This window comes from Lethenteron reissneri, chromosome 65 (genome assembly GCF_015708825.2).
Source record: "Lethenteron reissneri isolate LAM-NWPU_2019-01 chromosome 65, ASM1570882v1, whole genome shotgun sequence".
In the NCBI taxonomy this organism is placed as follows: domain Eukaryota; kingdom Metazoa; phylum Chordata; class Hyperoartia; order Petromyzontiformes; family Petromyzontidae; genus Lethenteron; species Lethenteron reissneri.
Window position 1 is genome coordinate 12,922,662 of NC_083843.1, and position 20,086 is coordinate 12,942,747.

Genomic DNA, 20,086 nt, shown 5'->3' on the forward strand with positions numbered 1-20,086 from the left:
CATTAAGTACAGTAACCATACACTATGTAATTTTTTGTTCATTCTATACATTTACCGTACACGTTATATTCGTCACTAGGTAACGAGAATCGTATTTTACGTTCAAAATACTCTCCCGTTTAACGTGTTGGGTTGATGCAGGGTAGCTTAAAACAGCAGGAGGGGTGGGTGAGTGTCGTATTGCGAACCGGAAACCAAACCACCTCCGACTTCTCCCCGCAACGCCGTGGAGTTTGGGGATTTGCTGATTGCGGTGAGTTTGAAGAACGCTACCCCTCGCAGTGGGAAAAGGCTTGCCCCCACGGGAGGGGCGTTTTATCCCAAGCCGTACGCACGTGAGGATCCAGGGGTTGCGCAGTTGAGGCGGTACCGACGTAATAAAGGATGCTGCGTCTCTTCCCCCGTGTAGTGGTGGTGGTGGTCGTGGTGGTAGTGGTTGTGTGGTTGTCAGCCTCCAGCAACAACGGAGGGCATAGGAGTGACGCTCACAACAATGAGCACAGCGCCGGGGAGCTAAAATACAACACGTTGGCACAGTAGGGGGTACAGCTGGTGGTGCATCTACTGATCATCTCAGTCGGTCAACCCATGGCACCTGGGTCTGTCCTAAGACCTATCAGCGAGCCTTCGACACTTCACGTGGCCTCAAAATACACCTGGCCTGGCACAGGCGCCGTGGTGACGTCACCATCACTTAGTGGCGAATGGCGGGTATTGGTATTGGTTGGAACATCTTCGCGGGTTAGATAGATTCAGGCTGGCCCTGCCTACGATCCATCCTGGGTTTAACCTGCAGGCTGGATTGTGTGAGGAGCTCACAAATGATAATTGTTTTTAACCCTTCTATCTGGCAACAAAACTGACACCTTTTTCACAAGGAGTCATGTTTGCATAGACCACAATACCTGCAGCCATAATGCAAACAAAAAACACAACTCCGGTAATATATGCACTGTCCTTGAAGTTGATTGGTCCACACCCGAGACAGCTTTCCTTAGAGCCTAGTCTCACATGGGTTGGACCAGATGACGCATATTCTCTTTACGTGACAAACCTTTCTAATTGGCTGCGTCGGGTGGTGGCGGGTTTAACGAACATTTATACTCTAGTTCTTTCGGTAAAGTCACGGAGGTAGCAAAATAACAGATCACGACGTTTCGATCGCAACACAAGCAATCATCATCAGGTGGGACAACCACAGCAAGAAAAATCTGCTGAAGTAGGTTGTCCCACCTGATGACGATTGCTTGTGTTGCGATCGAAACGTCATGATCTGTTGTTTTTCTACCTACGTGACTTTATCGAAAAAACCAACAAGTATGGATTCCTGCAGTCACGAAAGCTTCAAATCGACACATTTATACTTGCGTGATCTCACCCAAAACGTAGTTTGTGAATACACAAAACTAAAATTCATAGTCAATGTATTGATCTTGTTTAATTACAAAAGTCCATACAAATAAAACACAAACAATGGCCTAAAACTAACAATCGACCGATTTGATGCACGCGCTCAGTGATGACGTTCCTACTCTCGAGAAGAAGATTCCGCCCACTAATTGGACAGCAGCAGAGCCACTCCAATCAAACTCCGCCCCTAGTTTATAAAGATATGCAAACTGCTGTACTGTCGGGGCGACCACGTGATTTTGGCTTAACCGGCGCACATTTGTTCGGTTTAAGCACCATGTGACTTGTAATAAACATTTCCAAGAATAACGAGGTGTAACTGTTTTAGGCTATTAACGTGAGCTTAAGGGGATATCCATGAGTTATTAATTCATGTCAATCTCAGGTGCGCGGTTGATCCGCAGATTGGATAAACTCCACACGCGGATAATCAAGGGTCGAATGTAAAACACAAAGGATGACGTAAACTCGTGCCAAGATTCCGAGACAGCTGTCGTCATTTCAACAGACAGTCGTAGCCATCGACATTCTCTCCTCCATCACTCTTCCACTCTCCTCCACATCACTCTCATTCGCTCTCCCATCCTGCCCCACCTCACTCTCCACTCCCTCACTGCTACGCACACCGCTCTTTGTTCCTGCCTTACTCAAAACTTTCCCAACAAGGTTCTGCGTTATTCCTTTATGATGTGTTTTACAGAACCCTCGGCTCCCTTCACCGTGTCCCCACTCTCCCCAGCGGTGCTTTGTACTGCTCCTTCACCCCCCACCTCGTTCTTTACAACTCCACTCTTACTCACATCGCTCGTCTCTCCTTCACTCTTGCACCCGTCGACTTTCCCTTCTTCACTCTTCACCACGGTACTCTTCTCTCCTCCGCTCTCCTCTCCTCCATGCTCCTTCACTCTCGCACCCTGCGCCACCTCAGCCTCCACTGCCTCACCGCTACGCACACCGCTCTTTATTCCTGCCTTGCTCAAAACTTTCCCAACAAGGTGCTTCTTATCTTTACTTTTGACGTTGTCTTTTAAAGTCGCCGCCGCTCCCTTCTTCGCATCGCCACTCTCCCCGTCAGTGCTTTCTACTGCTCCTCCACCCTCCACTTCGATCTCTACGACTCCGCTCTTACTCACATCGCTCTTTTCTCCTTCACTCTCCTTCACTCTCCCATCCTCTCCAACCTCACTCTTCATTGCCTTAGTGCTATGCTCATCACTCTTTCTTCCTGTCTTACTCAAGAATTTTCCAACAAGGTTCTTCTTTGTAACTTTACTTTTCACGTTGTCTGTAAAAGTCTCCACATCTTCCTTTGTCGCATCGCCGCTCTCCCCTGCAGCATTTACCACTGCTCCTCCATCCTGCGCCTCGGGGTCAGGGTTCACTCTCGCGCTCTCCCACCCCTCGCTCTTCCCTGCCCCACTAGCCCCCACCTCACTCTTCTCTACTCCAACATCAACCCAATGACTCTTCTCTCCTCCACCCTCTCCCACATCACTCGCTACTCCAGCCTTACTTTGACGAACAATCTCTTCTGCTCTCTCATCATTTCTCTTCCCCACCTCACCGGTCGCTCCTTCACCCTCCTCAAACCGTAGACTCAGGCGAAGTATGGTGAGCGTCCCCTTGGGCACGCACAGGGCGGGGTAGAGAGGGCCTGGGAAGGCGGTGGCATTGAATGAGTGCAGCCGCCTCCTGGTGTCGGCGCAGTAGAACGAGAGGAGCCCCTCTTCCCAACGCAGGTGAACGCCGATCTTCCTGGGAGGGCGCACGGCCGCCAGTGCGGTGTGGCGGCCGCGGTGGCTCGCCGCGTAGCCGCCCTCGCGTCTCCACAGGCACCAGGAGTCCGCGCCCGCGCCCAGGACCTGCGCCTCCGCGCTCCCTCCGCGCGGCAGAGTGGCGCACGCGACGCCCACTCTGAACTGCTCCGCGCCGCCCACGTCCACCTCCCAGTAGTGCGCGCCGCTGGAGAAGCCCTCGCGGCACAGTGCCTGAGCGGAGTTCTCAAAGCGCTCGGGGTGGTGGGGGTAAGAGTGGCGCTCGGAGGACAGAGTCACCGTCCTGAGGTCGACGGAGAGGCGGAGGTCGGAGTTCACGGAATTGGGGTTCACGGTGGGAGAGCACCTTTCTGAAAACAAAGAAGAACAAGAACAATTTAACACGTAGCAGGCTTTCGCAACCAATATCATCCATATTAGAGGTTTTTGGGTTAGATCGCGTAAATATGTAAATGTTGTTAAAACCCGCTACCACCCGACAAAGCCAACTCGTAAGGGTTGTCACGTAAACAGAAAGTGCCAATTCGTCGCTAGTACAGCACACCAGTGTGTTGGAGAGCCAAGCCACAACAGTACTAAGTTTGTAAATGGTGTGGCTTGGCTCTCCTACACACCGGTGTGCTGTACTAGTGACGAATTGGCATGTTCTGTTTACGTGACAACCCTTACTAGTTGGCTGTGTCGGGTGGAGGCGGGTTTTAACGACACATATTTACGTGATCTAACCCAAAAACCTCCTATGAACAAGAACAATGATATGTTTGCATTCGTGTTGAACTTATTTTGCACCATACATAGCCAACCATGCTTATCGGAGGTGCATATATGAGATTTAAAACAATGAGATATTTTACCAGAAATACGTTGCTTATTGTGGATAAATACCTAAACTATCTGGAATTTAGCCGCATTTTGGTCGTAAACGCCACCGTTTACAGCAACAGCAGTGACAGAGCGAACCGTTGTCAGAGCCACAGATGTTTGAGACTTCATGCCCACCTTGACGTCTCACTCTCCTGACAATCTTCCCAATGTACATCTTGTACACTGACGTTGACAAATTATGTTACAACAATAACACTTGTGATGACTATAAACTGAAGCGTGCAAGCATGAGGTGTGCGTGTATTGAAGTGGTTTGTCTCTTACCTGACGATTGTAACATGGCGAGGAAGTCTCTTTCATTACTTCTAGTGGCTTCCATCACTACCTTGAGCTCCCTGTCCTTCTTTACACGTTTAACTTCCTCGCGGATGAACTTTTCACACTTTCTGGAGTCTTTTTCCATGTACGCCTTCCAGTAGACGTGCTCCTTGATGTGGCCCTGCATCAACATCTCATGCAGTAAGAGATAGGGTCTCCTAGACAGCAGCAGTGCCATCTGAGAGCCCTCTGCCGTAGACCCAGACGCGGGTTTTGGACTCTTCTCAAGAGTGGAGACGCCACAACTGAGGGGTTGGGCTGCGGAGTGAGAGAACAAAACGCGTGGATGAGAATTGGTGCCTTAAACTCTGCCTGAGCGTGTTTGTGGGCATTCATGATTCATTATAGTGGAAGGGATGATTCTCTGATGCAATACCTTCAACTTTCTAATCATTCTCTTTTTGGCAATGATACTGTTAGTCTTTTGGCGTTTTCTGGTCTGACACTGGTGAGACTAGGCCATGAAGAAGGTTGTCGCTGGTGTAGGTCAATCAGTTTCAAAGACAATGCCACATATTATTAAATCATGTTTGTATGTGCACCACAGGTACGTGTGGTTAATGCAGACTTGATTCCTTAAAACGTTACTATTTGGTGTTTGAACGTCTTAACATCTGTTTTATTGCTAGAAAGGGGTAAATGATATTGTTATTTTTCATGTTTCTCATCGTTTATGTATTTCGAGACTAACCCTACAGTTCTGGGAATGTCAGAATCATAATCACGCTATGGATTAAATCTGGTACTTTTTTCACTGGGGAATGTTTTAATAGGTGTTTTTAATAGCTTCTGACCGACAGTCATCTTCACTGCGAAATCACCAGAATTATCCAATAATTATTCAGAAATATAACCATGAGGGTATATTTAGGTGTGATAGAGTCTATTTTGAAGCATTTGCTGATGTTTTAATGTTCACGTAAATGTTTTATACCATTGATTTATCTCTGTCATGGACTTCCCCTCGGACTGAGCATATAAGTGTAAACATTGGGCAGCCTGTAAACTTTCTAAATATTGTTTGACCAAATAACCAGAAGTAAGTTTGCTTTCGGATAATGGCTTTTAAGTATATATACATACACACGGTGCAATACCAACTTTTTGATTTTGCACCTTTTCAATGACCATAAAATTACAGAGAAAAATTTGAACATGATTGAGACTGAGCTTGGTCCGACCAAAGTTTACATCTGGTAGTTATGAAATATGCAGAATCCCACGATGACATCAAGCTCTGAATCGCTCTATTTATGGTGATGTTCAAGAGAACTGTGATGCTGCACCTGACGGAGAGCGGGAAAGCCCAATAGCAGTTACTGTTGTGTGCATAGCAAGATAAACTAGCAGACGATATGCATCCTGCACGTGTATCTAGGAGTGCATCACTTCTGGGAATGCACCACTTACTCATCAGAGGGTCATCGTCTATAAATATCTGGCAGTTCACCAGCACTGGTTCTAGCGAGCCAGACTGCTGATGAGACACTGCATGTCGAAACCAGTCCAGTTTGTGTGGAATCAATGCTCCTGAAATTATGCAATACCGAAAGGCGTTGTCGCTCATAGGATGATTACAAAGCACTTTGTTATTTATGTAGAGGGACAGACATGTGAAGGATGCATGCTGTCTGCTCATTAATGTTGTTACTGATATTCTCCACAATGATGCGAATGGCTGTGTTGCGTTATTGTACACACGTGGACGTTACCGTTGAGAAAAATTACCATACCTATGGTGATCGAACCGCTGTGCAGACACACGACAGGATAAAAACGACACTTCTTTGTAGACATAAAATGGCGTTCCCACATCTGTGTAAAAGTGTGCAGAGGCGTCATGGTCTCGGCACAAACAAACGTGAGCTTCGAATTGTCACAGTCCAGGTGAAGCCCGATTCGCTGGAGCGGCACTGGCGGGTTCAGCACGGTGACTTCTCCATCGTGAGCAGCCACGAGCTCAGCGTCGCGTCTCCACACGCACCAGGAAGCAGCGCTGTGTCCCAGATCACCTTCCCCACCACTTCTGGACACATTCGTACTAACGACACCGACCATGTATTGCTCTGCACAGCCCACGTGCAGCTCCCAGTAGTGGCGCCCGGAGATGAATTTCTCAGAGCACAGCACCTGGGGGTGACTCACAAACCTATCCCCGTGATCTGGGTACGGATGAGCATGAGTTGCTCTCGTCACTGTCTTGAGGTCCGTGGACAGGAGGAGCATCTTGTTTGCTGTGTTCGGGTCGAATATTGGTGAGCAGATTTCTGTAACAATGAAAATAATAACGCTGTTACTGAGTGGTTCCAAAACTATGGGTCGTGAAGTATTGGTGGGTCGCAAGAGGTACTGGGGTGGATCGCAGAACAAGGCCCAGTGAAACATAATCATTCATACTTTTACATTATAATATCACGTTACAGTAATATAGGTAATGCTGCAATGTACGAGTCATTTATGTACTTACCAGCCTGTCTCTGCATGTCTAGAAATGTTCTCTTCCTGCTACTGAAGTCCTTGTAAATGTCCCTGAACTTCCCGCAGGCCTCCTCTCCTCTGTCTACCACGAGGCCGATGACGTAGTGTGCCCGTCGCGACGCATCAGGGAGGCCGCGTGCCTTCCAGTACTCGGCCTCGTCGATGAGCTCCCGCAGGAAGAGGTCGAGCAAGAGGTGCGGCCCGACCCCACCGCCTCCACTCCCCAGCAGCTCTAAGCGGCTGTCACTCAGCCACGTCCACACGGCACCTCCACTGGAGGCCATCTTCTCTTGGATCATCTCCACGGCGTCTCTCACAGCGACAACCTCCACCTGCGACACGGCCACTGTTAGGACGTGGACTCTGCAATGGAACTTTCAAGCACAGATCCGTGAGTTCAACTCCCGCCTGTGGTGGAATCAGCCCACTGCCTTCTGTCTTGGGCTGGTTACAGTAGAGATGGACACAGACATTGATTCCGTGGTCTTGCCCAACATAATATTGCTTCTCTCATCTCTTACTGCTCTGCCCCATCCCGTCCTCTTCGCTCCCAGTCTCCACCGTCCCTTTCTGTGCCTCCCTGGCCACCCTGTGCCCAGTCTAATTCCTGTTCCCTTCTCGCTCCCCTTCACAGAAACCCACTGCATCACGCTGAACAATCATCTTCACCATCAACAAAAACCTGCAGCTTCAATTCCTCCCTCAGAACAACCCCCCATCTCTTCTCCGCTAGCCCAGAATCCTGCAGCTACTGCTACTCCCTGCCCCCACCGCCCAGCCACGACCAGGCTACCCCAACCCCTATCACTACCCCAACCCTTCCTTGACATTCCCACCTGTCCTCCTGTTACTATAACTACACACACCACCACTTTTAAGAACAGGCCCACTAATTTTAGTTTTCAACCCACTATAATCTTGCGTACAATTTTAAGGCGCTATATAGTGCTGTATGAGATAAGATTTAAGCTGGGTTCGTTCAGCCTTATCTCCGGCCAAGTTGGTCAGCAGTGGTGGAAAATTACAGAGGGAGTTAACTAAACACTCAACATGTCCCGTGGAACGTGTAGAGATTTTGTGAGTTCAGATCCCAACTGTGGCCATCTCAAGCACGGCTTCCTTGGTGGGGTCTGCGACCGTTGATGCTCGTGTTTCTGTTGCTGGTGTGTCGCTATTATGTTGCTGTTAAATTGCTGTCGCTGGTGTATTGCTGCCTTGCCCCACGCTTGCACGACGACCAACAATAGACTTTGTCCCCCCCAAAAGAAAATCACAGGTGAAATAAAAGTGGAGAATGACGTTGTGACAATACATTTACAGAACTTTGTCTTTAAAAATATTTGACAATACAATATCGTATACATAACTTCACAAGGTGAACATTGATCGCTTCACGCTTGGACGGTTTCAACAGAACGGATTGATATGATGTTAGACTACAAAGGCTTTAACATGTGTAATGAAATCCACGAGGGAGACGGGTAAATATTAACCCTCTCTATTTCTCTCTCCAGCGTCCGCTTACACAGCCATCGCTATGCCCTCTCTGCCCGCATCTGCCGCTCCCCCCCGCCTCTCTCTTCTCGTTCTTTTCTCCTCCAATCATGTCGCCCGTAGGGCCTTTCCTAGAGTGCGTCATGGGGTCAGCGGCTCGTCCTCCAATGGGAGAGCTGCGAGGCTCTGCTGTCAGCGACGTGCTCACACCCCTAACACATCTGCCCTGAGGAGCCTCCACATGTGACCCTCTGCTCTAATCGTGTATGCAAAGTTATTATTGCACTAGTATCATCATTATTACTACTGTGTTCATTTTTTTTCATGAAGCCTTAGAATATTTTATAATGATCATTTACTGAACTGTAAGTAAGTAGTTTGCGTGTGGTCGGGTGTGATTTAGTGCTACGCGATTTGGCCAATAACAATCGGATTCTACAAACACCCCTTCCCCCACCCTCCAATATTATTCCGTTAAACTGAGGGTTCACTGAACTTGTGCAATTTATACTTGTGAACTTTATTATTTGTTTACTTTTAGTGACTTGTTTTACCCTTTCTCTATTTTGCGCTCCTATTGTTTGTTTGTGTTTGTTTGAAAAAAATAAGAAATAGGTTTGACCTCTTTCTGGCAATAAAACAAAGAGTCGTGTGAAGATGTTCAAACACCAAATCGAAACCTTTCGCAAGGAATTAAGTCTGCATTAACCACACACAGTGCATGTGGTGAACAGGCAAGCAAAACATGCTCTCGTAATATGATGCATTGTATTTGAAACTGTTTGGCCTACTTCAGAGACGGCCTTCTCCATGGCTTAGTCTCACCAGTGTTAGACCAGAGAACACTAAAAGGTGAACAACAAACTTTGATACTGGCAAAAAGGTCCCATTTTGTTCGCTGTCACTCGCTGACCCTGTGGCCCTTACCAGACATCTGTACAAAAGAGCTTCATAGCTCATCGGATTCCTTCTCCTCCAGTCTCAATACAGATTCAGATTTTGATGAACAATAATAATCCATAAATTATATAAACATGTCTACAAATGTTGTTATTCGTAATGTATTGGCGGGATTTGCTGCTATTCGCTCACTCGGAGCATCGTTGCTCAGAGTGGCAATCGTGTGGCCTGTGGGCCTGTGGTGCCGTGGTGTTGCGGTAGGAGTGGTCACCTGTGGTTCCACTGGGGTTGGCATGGAGTGGTCGTCACCATGCAGCAGTTGCATCTCAACTTCGGTGTCCTTGACTTGGGAATAAAAACAGAATCAGAATATTGATTTACACTGCCGGAGGAGGAATCCGATGAGCTATTAAGCTTTTTATCACATATCACGTAATGAAGTTGGATTGTGTAAATTTGAATGTCGTTAAACCACCAATGTCCGCCACAGCCAATTAGTAAGGTGTGTCACGTAAACAAAACATGCCGATTAGTTATTATTTAAGCACACTGCTCGTGTGTTTTTGGAAAGTAAACCCACAACGTTTACAATTCGAGTACCGTGACGTTTCGCCGTTGATTACAACCAGCCTCATTAATCTACCAGTGATGTGTCTGGCCAGTTTTGTTGTTGTATGGCGTGGAGGGGCCTGGACATTGCTTTAAGTTGATTTGGATCGACTGTCAGTCCTTCCACGATTGCCAAAGACGCCCTTCTTGGCATCCGGTGGTTCGACTTCGTCGGAAATGTCACCGCTGGGGCGTCTGAGACCGGTGTCCTAGCGATTGAGAGCTTCGTTCGAGGAAGGAGACGGCTGTGCCGTCACTCTGTGGACACAGTCGCCCCGTCTTGATGCGCAAACTCACGCAGAAAATTTCAGTTGGTGGTTGACGTTTGCAAAGTGAAACTGCGGGACCCGACTCCTCCGCTCCCCCCCCCCTCAATGGAATGGAGCCGTCCTCGTGGTCATCCCACCCCGTGAGAAGTGGCTCAAACAAATCACTGGAGACGCCGGGGTGTGTGGCAGCCAAGAGCAGCTCATGCGAATGCAGCCGCAAGAGTTCCACACGTTGTGGCGCAGGGGCAGCCCCTGGACGAGCTGCCAGCAAGTGGCAGGGCCCTGAGCAAACAGCACAATCGGTGCCCACCACCACCCAAACCCCAAGGGCAGATCTAGGCTGAGGGGTTTTTGGTAACCTGGGAAACATTTTGCCCCTCTTTTCCATTCATTTTTTTGAAAGCTTTTTTTATCAGTTTGTTCATTTGTCTATCCAACCAACAACGTCTAAGCAATGTTGAGAAATTAATTATAATTAATATTGCCTCTGTAAGCACACGAGAATTGAAATAATGACAGCTTCGTTATTGTATTTGTATTTTTTACTAGAATTTGGCGCCCCACTTAACTGGGGGTGCCCTAGGCGAGACCGCCTTGTCTGCCTGTACGGACGGGACTCACGTAGACGAGATCTTTTCCCTTGCAGTTTCTTCATCCAAAATATGAGGCCAACGAATCCAGCCACAGTCACCATCACGACGGGCACGACGGCCCAAATCCAACCCTTGGAGCCTACAGCACGAACACGCACACTTGGTATAAAAGACAAAGATCCACCTCGCTGTTAGCAAGCACCTCCTGAAGGCAGGCATGATCGCCAGCACCGCTCCTGCCCGACCGCCTTTCTCCCCAGTACTGGTTTGTTTTACGACACACCACACCATGGAACTTAGTTAAGGCTGAGTCCACCTGGGGGGGGGGGGGGGGGCAGGACCAGTTCACATAATCGTCAATGGTGTTGGTGGCCGTGGGCCAGGAATAGAACTCGGGTCTCTGCCGGGTTCGTAGCGCGGCATGCTAACCGCTGCATCACAGCTCCCCACACACACAAAGGTCCCCCGTGTAGCCTTGACAGACTGTAGGGGCAAGTGCTGTTAGCGAGCACCTATGAAGGCCGGAACAGTACACGAGGGGGTGGGTGGCCAGCACCACGCCCGACCGCCTTTGTCTCCCCAGTGGCGATGTTTACACACCGCACCAGGTACTCATTTGAGGCTGAGTCGACCTAGGGGAGGCCCAGGACCGGTTCAGATAATCGTCAATGGTGTTGGCCGTGAGCGGGAATTGAACCCGGATCGTCGGGTTCATAGCGCAGCGCGCTAACCACTACACTATCGCTCCCCACTGACACACGCACCAAGACACCGTTCTATAATTATTTAACTCATCTTACCTTCAATGTCCTCGCAGGCCTGGGACGGACTCGGTCTGTGTAGTCCTTTGATGCACGTGCACACCGTGTCGCTAATCGTGCTGCACTGGCGTTCAAAGAGTTCGCCTGCAAGAACATCGCGTAACCAGATCACACAGTTCATTTCATTTCAGTCCAGTTCATTTATTAGGTATAGCCCTGTGAGCCATGCGGCTCTTGAATAGGGTGCAACCGCAACAAACAAAAACATGAGCAAGAAACATCTTAAAGTGACTACACGCGACAGAAAAATCCAGGAAAAAACAGCAAAGTCTTCCAGAAAAAGCACCGTATATCAACGCTGTGTGCAAAAATCCCAGTGGGATGCAAGTCAAACAATAACAACCATACTACATCTTCTTGGTTTTTTTAGGTAAAGTCACGTTGAAGGGAAATAATAAAATAATAAAAATTAAATATAATAAAATACAATTCTCACGACGTTTCGGCCACAACGCAAGCAGCCGTCCTCAGGTGAAGAACAGGGCTGTCGGAAAGACAGCGTCCGGATCTTTTTGACAGCCCTGTTCTTCACCTGAGGATGGCTGCTTGCGTTGTGGCCGAAACGTCGTGAGAATTTAATTTGATTGTTTTATTTTTATTATTTTATTATTTCCCTTCTACGCGACTTTACCGAAAAAAACAAGAAGATGAATCCCTGCAGTCACGAAAGCTTTAAATCGAAATTTAACCATAAGACAATTTAGATTAAAGTTATCAGTCTAACTGTATTACAACAAACAAATATGGCTAAACGAAAACGCGACGATACACCGACTACCACTGAGGGACTGTGCGTTGTTGTCTTGGTGACCTGGGTACAGGCCAGTTCTCAAGGGTTGGCAAGAAAAACAATATTACATTAAGTATTTCACTTAATGGTCTGACTATTTTATTTCTTTTATTTCTACTTGACTTTACCAAAAGAACCAAAGAGTAATTCCTGCGCTTTCCTGTCCTTTCCTGCCCTGCAGTCAGGAAAGCGTCAAATCAAGTTTGAATGTTAAGGTACCTGAGGAGAAGCACCAAAGCATGGACTTGTTGTTGTTGTTTTGGTGTGGGCTGGGACTGCTGTTGTAGTTTTGCTTCCTTGCACAAAGGTTGCATTTAGTGTTGACAAATCGGCAGGAATTTATGTAGTTAGGATTTTTTGTACTTATTCTTTATTAATAGTGGCTTGCATTTTCTCTATTTAGCACTCCTATCGTTGTGTTTATTTGTTACTCACTAACCCCCCCCCAGCCCCTATTGGACATCTGTGACAAAGAGCTTCACAGCTCATCGGATTCCTCCTGGATAAATAAAGAATCTGATCCTTAATGTGGGTGCCGTGGTGTCAAGATGTTAACTACAGTACCTCGCCTGGTAAATAGGAGGTTGTGGGTTCGATCCTGACCCTGACACCTGCATATTTGGAGTTTGCGTGTCTCTTTTCCCCGTGGTCACGTCGATTTCTTTCCCCAGGTCCTCTAGTTCCTCCTACATTTAGAATCGATATGCATTTTAGAGTCAATTTCCACGATGATGATGATAAGCCACTTCGTTGGGCTATCATTCATGATGACCAGGTCGCTTCTGAAAAAGAGCTACATAGCTCAGTGGGCCTAAAAAATTGTTCATACAGCATTCGAGGGTTTCCCAAACTCCAGTCCTTGTGATCCACCACCGCCACACTAAGTCTGTCCGCGTTCGCCAATTTACTCCCCATGTCAAATGCGGCGAGTCCTCACTGGAACGCACTGCTCATAGGAGGTAGATGCGATCATAATGTGGTGACGATAAAGGTTGGCCTAAGGATTAAGGTGCCAATGTATGTAAATCTACGTAAGGTAAGACAACTCGTTTCTCGAGCAATCTTCCATTGCGAGCTCTCGCGCTGTAACTGAGCTTAACGGATGCGTCCGATTGGAACGCGCCAACACAACAAATACAAAGATCCCCGTAGGGCCTTAGCAGACTGTTGGGGCAAGTGCCGTTAGTGACGAGCACCCAATGAAGGCCGGCACCGCACACTACGGGGTGGGTGGCCAGCACCACGCCCGGCCGCCTTTGTCTCCCCAGTGGCGATGTTTTCACACACCGCATCAAGTACTTTTTTGCGGCCGAGTCGACCTAGGGGAGGCCCAGGCCCAGTTAAAATATTTGGCACTTGTTGGACGTGAATGAGAATCGAACTCGGGTCTCTGCCGGGTTCGTAGCACAGTGCGACCAAACATTGTGCCACAGCTCCCACACTGGCACCTCCACCACTCAGTTCGGTTGGTATCTCTTACTTTTGTCGCAGATTTTGCATGCTTGGCAGCTTGTGAGGTTATTTGCGGAGTCTGTGAACGTTGATTTATCTATGCACGACAGGCAGACTGGGAACTGTCCATGCGTTGTGCATTCGTGGCTCTTGTGCGTCCCTGTTGAGTTAAACAAACAAACATCATTGATGTTTATAGAGTACAAGGGACGCCTCTACTTATGAGCGAGTTAGGTTCCAGATGTCTGTTCGTAAGTCGATTTGTTCCTCAGTCCAACTTTACTCCTGTCGATTCCAAACGTGTTGTACGGCATGTACACTCAACACGGGCAATGGCTTTAAAAGTTGTATAATCTCCTGTAGACATAGATGCTATTGGTTCTTCACGTTCTGCAGAAGTAGATGCTGTGACTGCCATCTATTGCGCGGCGGTTGAACTTACGACTCTCGGTCCAACAGGCAACTGGACATATGGACGGGTTTGTTTGTATCTCTGAAAGTTCGTAAGTCAAATGTTGGTAAGTAGAGGCGTCCCTGTATATCCGTTGCATAACAAAGGCCAATGGCAGTATAACTCAGAGTGGTAGCAAAGTGGACTGGTAGCAGATGTTTTTAGCCGCGTTCGATATGAATGGAATTGAGTTTACAAGTGAAAGGTAAGACAGTTGTGAGGGTAATATTGTAGCAATAAATATCTTATCTGCATTCCTTGTATAGATTGGTATAAAGCAGTGCCTTAGTCCAAAGGTGCTTTACAACGTATATTGTATCGTATGAGGGTTGGGCTCATTCACTTTGGATATTTTTTTTTAAACCGAATTTAAACCAGTGGTTTTATTTGGTAAATTGGCGATTTCCCTCAAACCATCATCCGATGACTCAACGGTGCTGACTCGGTGTCCTTGACACGGCCATTATGACACTCGGTGTGCTATTTGGTTGACTTGAATCTCACTTGAATTTAAAGATTCTATTTTCACCAAAAATCCAATCTCAATTGGATGAATAATCCACGTCGCTTTGTCACGGTACCTGCAGGGCACAGATAGCAGCAGATGTTGGTTTCGGTTCTGTAACTTCCTTGGGGGCAATCCTCTTGATTGTCCTCTGTAGAGACTGGAGCAATCTGTACACATGCACAACGTTAACTCACTTATACTGCCACACGTGCACCACGTTAACTCACTTGTACTCAATGGTATGGACATTATGTGCAGCCAAGCAGCACTATTAATGGCAGCGAGCACAAATGTGAAATTGATTGCCTGGCTCGGAGACCTGGTCACATGACCCTCGAGCGTCTCCATCACGAAACAAAGACAAAGAACCCCCGTGTAGCCTGAACAGACTGTTGGGGAAAGTGCTGTTAGCGAGCAGCACCTATGAAGGCCGGCACTGGCACACGAGGGGGTGGGTGGCCAGCACCACGTCCGGCCGCCTTTGTCTCCCTAGTGACGATGTTTACTACACACCGTACAAGGTACTCATTTGAAGCTGAGTCGATCTACGTGAGGCCCAGGACCGGTTCAGATAACCGTCACTGGTGTTGGTGGCTGTGAGCGGGAATTTAACTCTTAAGGGCCGGGGTTATATATCGCAGTGTGCTAACCACTGCACCACCGCTCCCCTATCATATCATTAATATATCATTTTCTTGGTTCTTTCGTTAAAGTCACGTAGAAGGGAAATAATAAAATAATAAAAATAAAACATAATAAAATAAAAAAGCATGATAAAAAAAAGATGAATCCTTGCAGTCACGAAAGCTTTAAATCGAAATTTTATAAATCATTATTACAACTTAAAAATAAGAATAGGTGTTTACCATTTCTGGCAGTAATAAAACGGGAGTCGTGTTAAGATATTCAAATACCAAATAGATTATAGCTTTTGGAAGGGATCAAGTACTGCATGAACCACGCACAGTACTTGTGATGAACATGTAAACAAGCATGCGCTGATAATAATATATGGCATTGTCCTTGTTCTGGTCGCCTTTTGGCATTCTCTGGTCTGACACTGGTACAGAGACTCGGCCATGAAGAAAGCTGCTGTCGCTCTGGCGTAGGCCAATCAGTTTCAAAGACAATGCAGGTTTATCATTACGATTACAGGCAATGCATACATGAAAACGATATATGATTCTGCTGGTCCACAACACTGGGAGTGAGACTAGGTCATAAAGAAGGCGACTGTATCTATCTTCTTGGTTCTTTCGGTAAAGTCACGTAGAAGGGAAATAATAAAATAAAAAAAACATAATAAAATACTATAATAAAATAAAACATAATAAAATACAATTTGTATTTTATTATGTTTTATTTTCATGATTTCCCTTCTACGTGACTTTACCGAAAGAACCAAGAAGATGAATCCCTGCAGTCACGAAAGCTTTAAATCGAAATTTGACTGTATCTCTCGTTTAGGCCAATCGGTTTCCAAGACAATGCCATGCATTATTATCAGAGCATGTTTGTATTTCACCACAAGTGCTGTGTGAGGTTAATACAGTACTCCTTTCTCGAGCAATCTTCCATTGCAAGCTCTCGCGCTGTAACTGAGCTTACCGGATGCGTCCGATTGGAACGTGCCAACACAACAAATACAAAGATCCCCCGTAGGGCCTTAGCAGACTGTTGGGGCAAGTGCCGTTAGTGACGAGCAGCTAATGAATGCCGGCAAGGCACACTAGGGGGTAGGTGGCCAGCACCACGCCCGGCCGCCTTTGTCTCCCCAGTGGCGATGTATTTACACACCGCATGAAACGCATATTTGCGGCAACCACTACACCATTAACTTTTTTTGGTATATGGGCCTTCTGAAAGGCTCTCTTATGATTTTAGTTGACGGACAAACGCAACGCCGGGCTCTTATAATCGGAAAAAGAACTGAGGCCACGTGCACACTGCCCCGTGATGTAATTGCACACGTGACGTCTTTGGACCGTGAGGCAACTCCATGCGCTTGTCCTCCCCCGGCCCCGCCCCCACCGCTCCAAGACGCCATCTCACGCGTAATGCCACCTCGCTCGCAATTGGCGAACCACGGAATCGGTGCCTACCACCCCCCGTCCAAACCCCAGGGGCAGATCTCAGAGCTGTCGACGCGTACGGTTCAGTGAAGCTAGTGCAGGGGGGCTGTAGCGTACGATGTTATAACGGGGCCCTAAATTAAAAAAAAAATATTAAAACACGTAAATGTTTAACTTGCATAGTAAAGCAATTGTATTTTTTCAATTGCTATATGGCCAGATAATAAGACAAATCGCTAACCTTAAACACCCAGTCGTTCATAAAAGTTGAAGGGCGGTAGAGTACTATAGTAATAGAGCAAGTGCAGAGTCCACTGAACCGGACTTGATAGCTTGAAAGCATTTAGCGCGGGGCCATTGAAAGTGCGGGCCCCATCGTATTTGTAGCTCCTTTTGCTACTGGGATCATCCGGCACTGGTACGGGTTAGCCCGCGTGCTTGTGCAGGGATCTCGAGTTCCGAGTTCCATGTTGGGTCGGGCCGTTTCAATGCGGGACAAATGTTTCGTCTAATTTGTTTGTGTTTAGATGGGTCTTTGTAGGATGAACGTTTGAGATTTATTAGTGGCACGGGTTGACCAATACAGTCGATAATAATGTAGGCGCTGATAAGGGGTTGACAGGTATATTGTGGTGTGGTGTGTATAGTATAGTGTGTAGTGTAGAGAGTGTAGTTTATACTGTAGTGTGCCCCCCCCCCCCCCCCGCTGGTGTCGATGCCAAACATTGACCCGATGTTGAGGCCTCCTCGTGGCTCGCCGCGGTCCAAGCCTGCCTTGCCTGGTTTCCCTGCCCAAAACCCCCGGGATATCGTCGGGCAGGCGGGGGGGGGCATCAAATGAGGAAGTGGAGGAAGTCCATGGGGTCCTCAGGTGACACAATGAGCCAGCCTCTCGTGCACCTCCTGTGGGCTCCTCGCGACGTGTGAAGACAAAGATCCCCAGCACAGCCGATGAAGGACGGCACGGCATACGAGGGGGTGGGTGGGTGGGTGGCCAGCACCACGCCCGGAAGCCTTTGTCTCCCCAGTGCTAGCGATGTTTACTACACACCGCACCAGGTACTCCATTTGAGGCTGAGTCGACCTAGGGGAGGCCCAGAACCGGTTCAGATAATTGTCACTGGTGGTATTGGCCGTGAGTGGGAATCGGACTCAGGTCGCCAGGTTCGCAGTGCAGACACACACACGTACACACACAGACATACACGTACACAGACACACACGTACACACACACGTACACAGACACACACACGTACACACAGACACACACACGTACACAGACCCACGCACGCAGGTACACACAGACACAGGTACACACAGACACACACAGGTACACACAGACACACGTACACACAGACACACAGAGACCCACACAGACGTACACACAGACACACACGTACACACAGACACGCAAGTACACACGTACACAGACCCACGCACGCAGGTACACACGTACACAGGTACACAGACACACGCACACACGCAGCTTACCAGCATGAGTGTGAAGGTTAGGAGTGTGGTGAGCAGGCGTAATTGAGACATGGCCCAGCAGTTGTCCACACGGATGTGTGGACTTGAGCAAGAGGCGATGGACTCCCCTTGAGGCTCGCGTCGGGGTTCTCCCCGTGACTGATGAGGAGGACGAGGAGGGTGCGGCTCGACTCAATGGACTTTGAGTTCAATAAAAACGCAACTGGTAGAGGCCATTACAAGTGTAGGGGTGGTGGGGGGTTCAGATGGTTGACAAAGAGGTGGACAGAAGGCACTGAGCACACGCGTCTTATGGTTTAGTGGGGGGGGGGCTGTTGGAGACTCAACTTGGTGGACACTTTCGTTTCGACTTAAAACTTTCGTGGCTAAAGGAATTCAAATTATTCGGTTCTTTCGGTAAAGTCACGTGGATAGAAAATAATAATAAAAACCACGATGTTTCGTTGGCAACAGGGGGGGTGGTTTTTATTTTTCTTATTTTTTTCTATCTACGTGACTTTACCGAAATAACCAAATAATTTGGACACCATCGGGGTTGACTGTTGGAGTCTCAACTTGGTGGACACCATCGGGGTCGACTGTTGGAGACTCAACATGGTGGACACCATCGGGGTTGACTGTTGGAGTCTCAACTTGGTGGACACCATCGGGGTTAACTGTTGGAGTCTCAACTTGGTGGACACCATCGGGGTTGACTGTTGGAGTCTCAACTCCCCTGAAGATGGACGTCTCCGATGAACTTATCTACACAAGCAGGCAGCAGTGAAGAGCGCTCACGATAGCGCTGATTCGGCCAACGCCGGAGACGGCCTCCTCTAATGCAGACTCGATGCCTTGTGATAGGGAGTCTATTTGGTGTTTGAACATCCTAACGCCTCCTGTATTCTTGACGGGAAGAGTCGAGACGATTATTTTTTCATCAACTTGATACTGGCAAAAAACGGACCCAGAGACGGCACTCACGACCGTGTAATGAGTCAAAGTTAAGACGCTTATTGAAATGAGGTTGGTCGTACGGAGATGGAAAGAGAGACAAACTGCATGGGGAACTTACACATTGAGCAATGCCAGGGAAAGAATCAGACAGAGAAGCGTTGTGTGGTGGCTGGACACGGTGTGGACCACACGGGCAGTGTGGAAGACCGAGTGAAGGGGTCAATGAGTGTTAGTTCGTGGGAACAGTCACCAAAGTGATAGCGCCAGAAGAGTGAAACGGAGGTGACTGACCGCCCGTGAGCGAGTGAGTCGAGTGATTTTGCTGAGTGCTGAATCATCCATGAACCCGACTGCATTACGTTTAATTCTATTTAGCACAATAATCTGAAATATTCTTTAGGTCTTTCGGTAAAGTCACGTAGATAGGTTCAAATTAATACAAATAAAATTAACAAAAACCACGACGTTTCGATCACAACACAAGCGATCGTCATCAGGAGGAAGACAAAAACGAATATTAATTCCTGCAGTCACGAAAGCTATAAGTCAATAATATGAAGGTTTTAGTTTTACATGATCGGTAAACAAAAATAAAGGCGACGGAGGTACAAAAATAAAGACTCTAAAACTGTTATTTTAATTCCCATGACAACACTCTAGAGTTGTAGGGGACTGCAAATAGAAAGTTAAAGTGTCCACATGGAGGGCGTTAAGAACGCGTGGCCATAGGGGAGTGTCTATATAATTAATTAACTCGGCGCGTCGTGACGATTGGCGTCACGTGACGCACTGGGGGTGGAGGGCGCTGTCCAGTTGAGGGTGGGCCGAGAGGC

At 47.7% G+C, this 20,086-nt stretch overlaps 2 protein-coding genes across 2 annotated transcripts in view; both read right to left on the bottom strand.

The window, feature by feature from the left end:
• LOC133359677 (zinc finger protein 271-like) overlaps positions 1–20,086 on the bottom strand; it is a 185,557-nt gene that overhangs the window by 61,522 nt on the left and 103,949 nt on the right. The window lies entirely within an intron of this gene.
• Positions 1,413–18,446, bottom strand: LOC133359609 (uncharacterized). The gene is made up of 10 exons (XM_061578073.1): positions 18,318–18,446; positions 14,827–14,920; positions 13,823–13,954; positions 11,532–11,636; positions 10,760–10,870; positions 9,532–9,605; positions 6,856–7,198; positions 6,122–6,655; positions 4,335–4,646; positions 1,413–3,535 (listed from the first exon to the last, which is right to left on the bottom strand). Exons 1-10 carry the CDS (start codon positions 18,366–18,368, stop codon positions 2,085–2,087), a joined length of 3,207 nt encoding a protein of 1,068 aa, XP_061434057.1. The 5' UTR covers positions 18,369–18,446; the 3' UTR covers positions 1,413–2,084.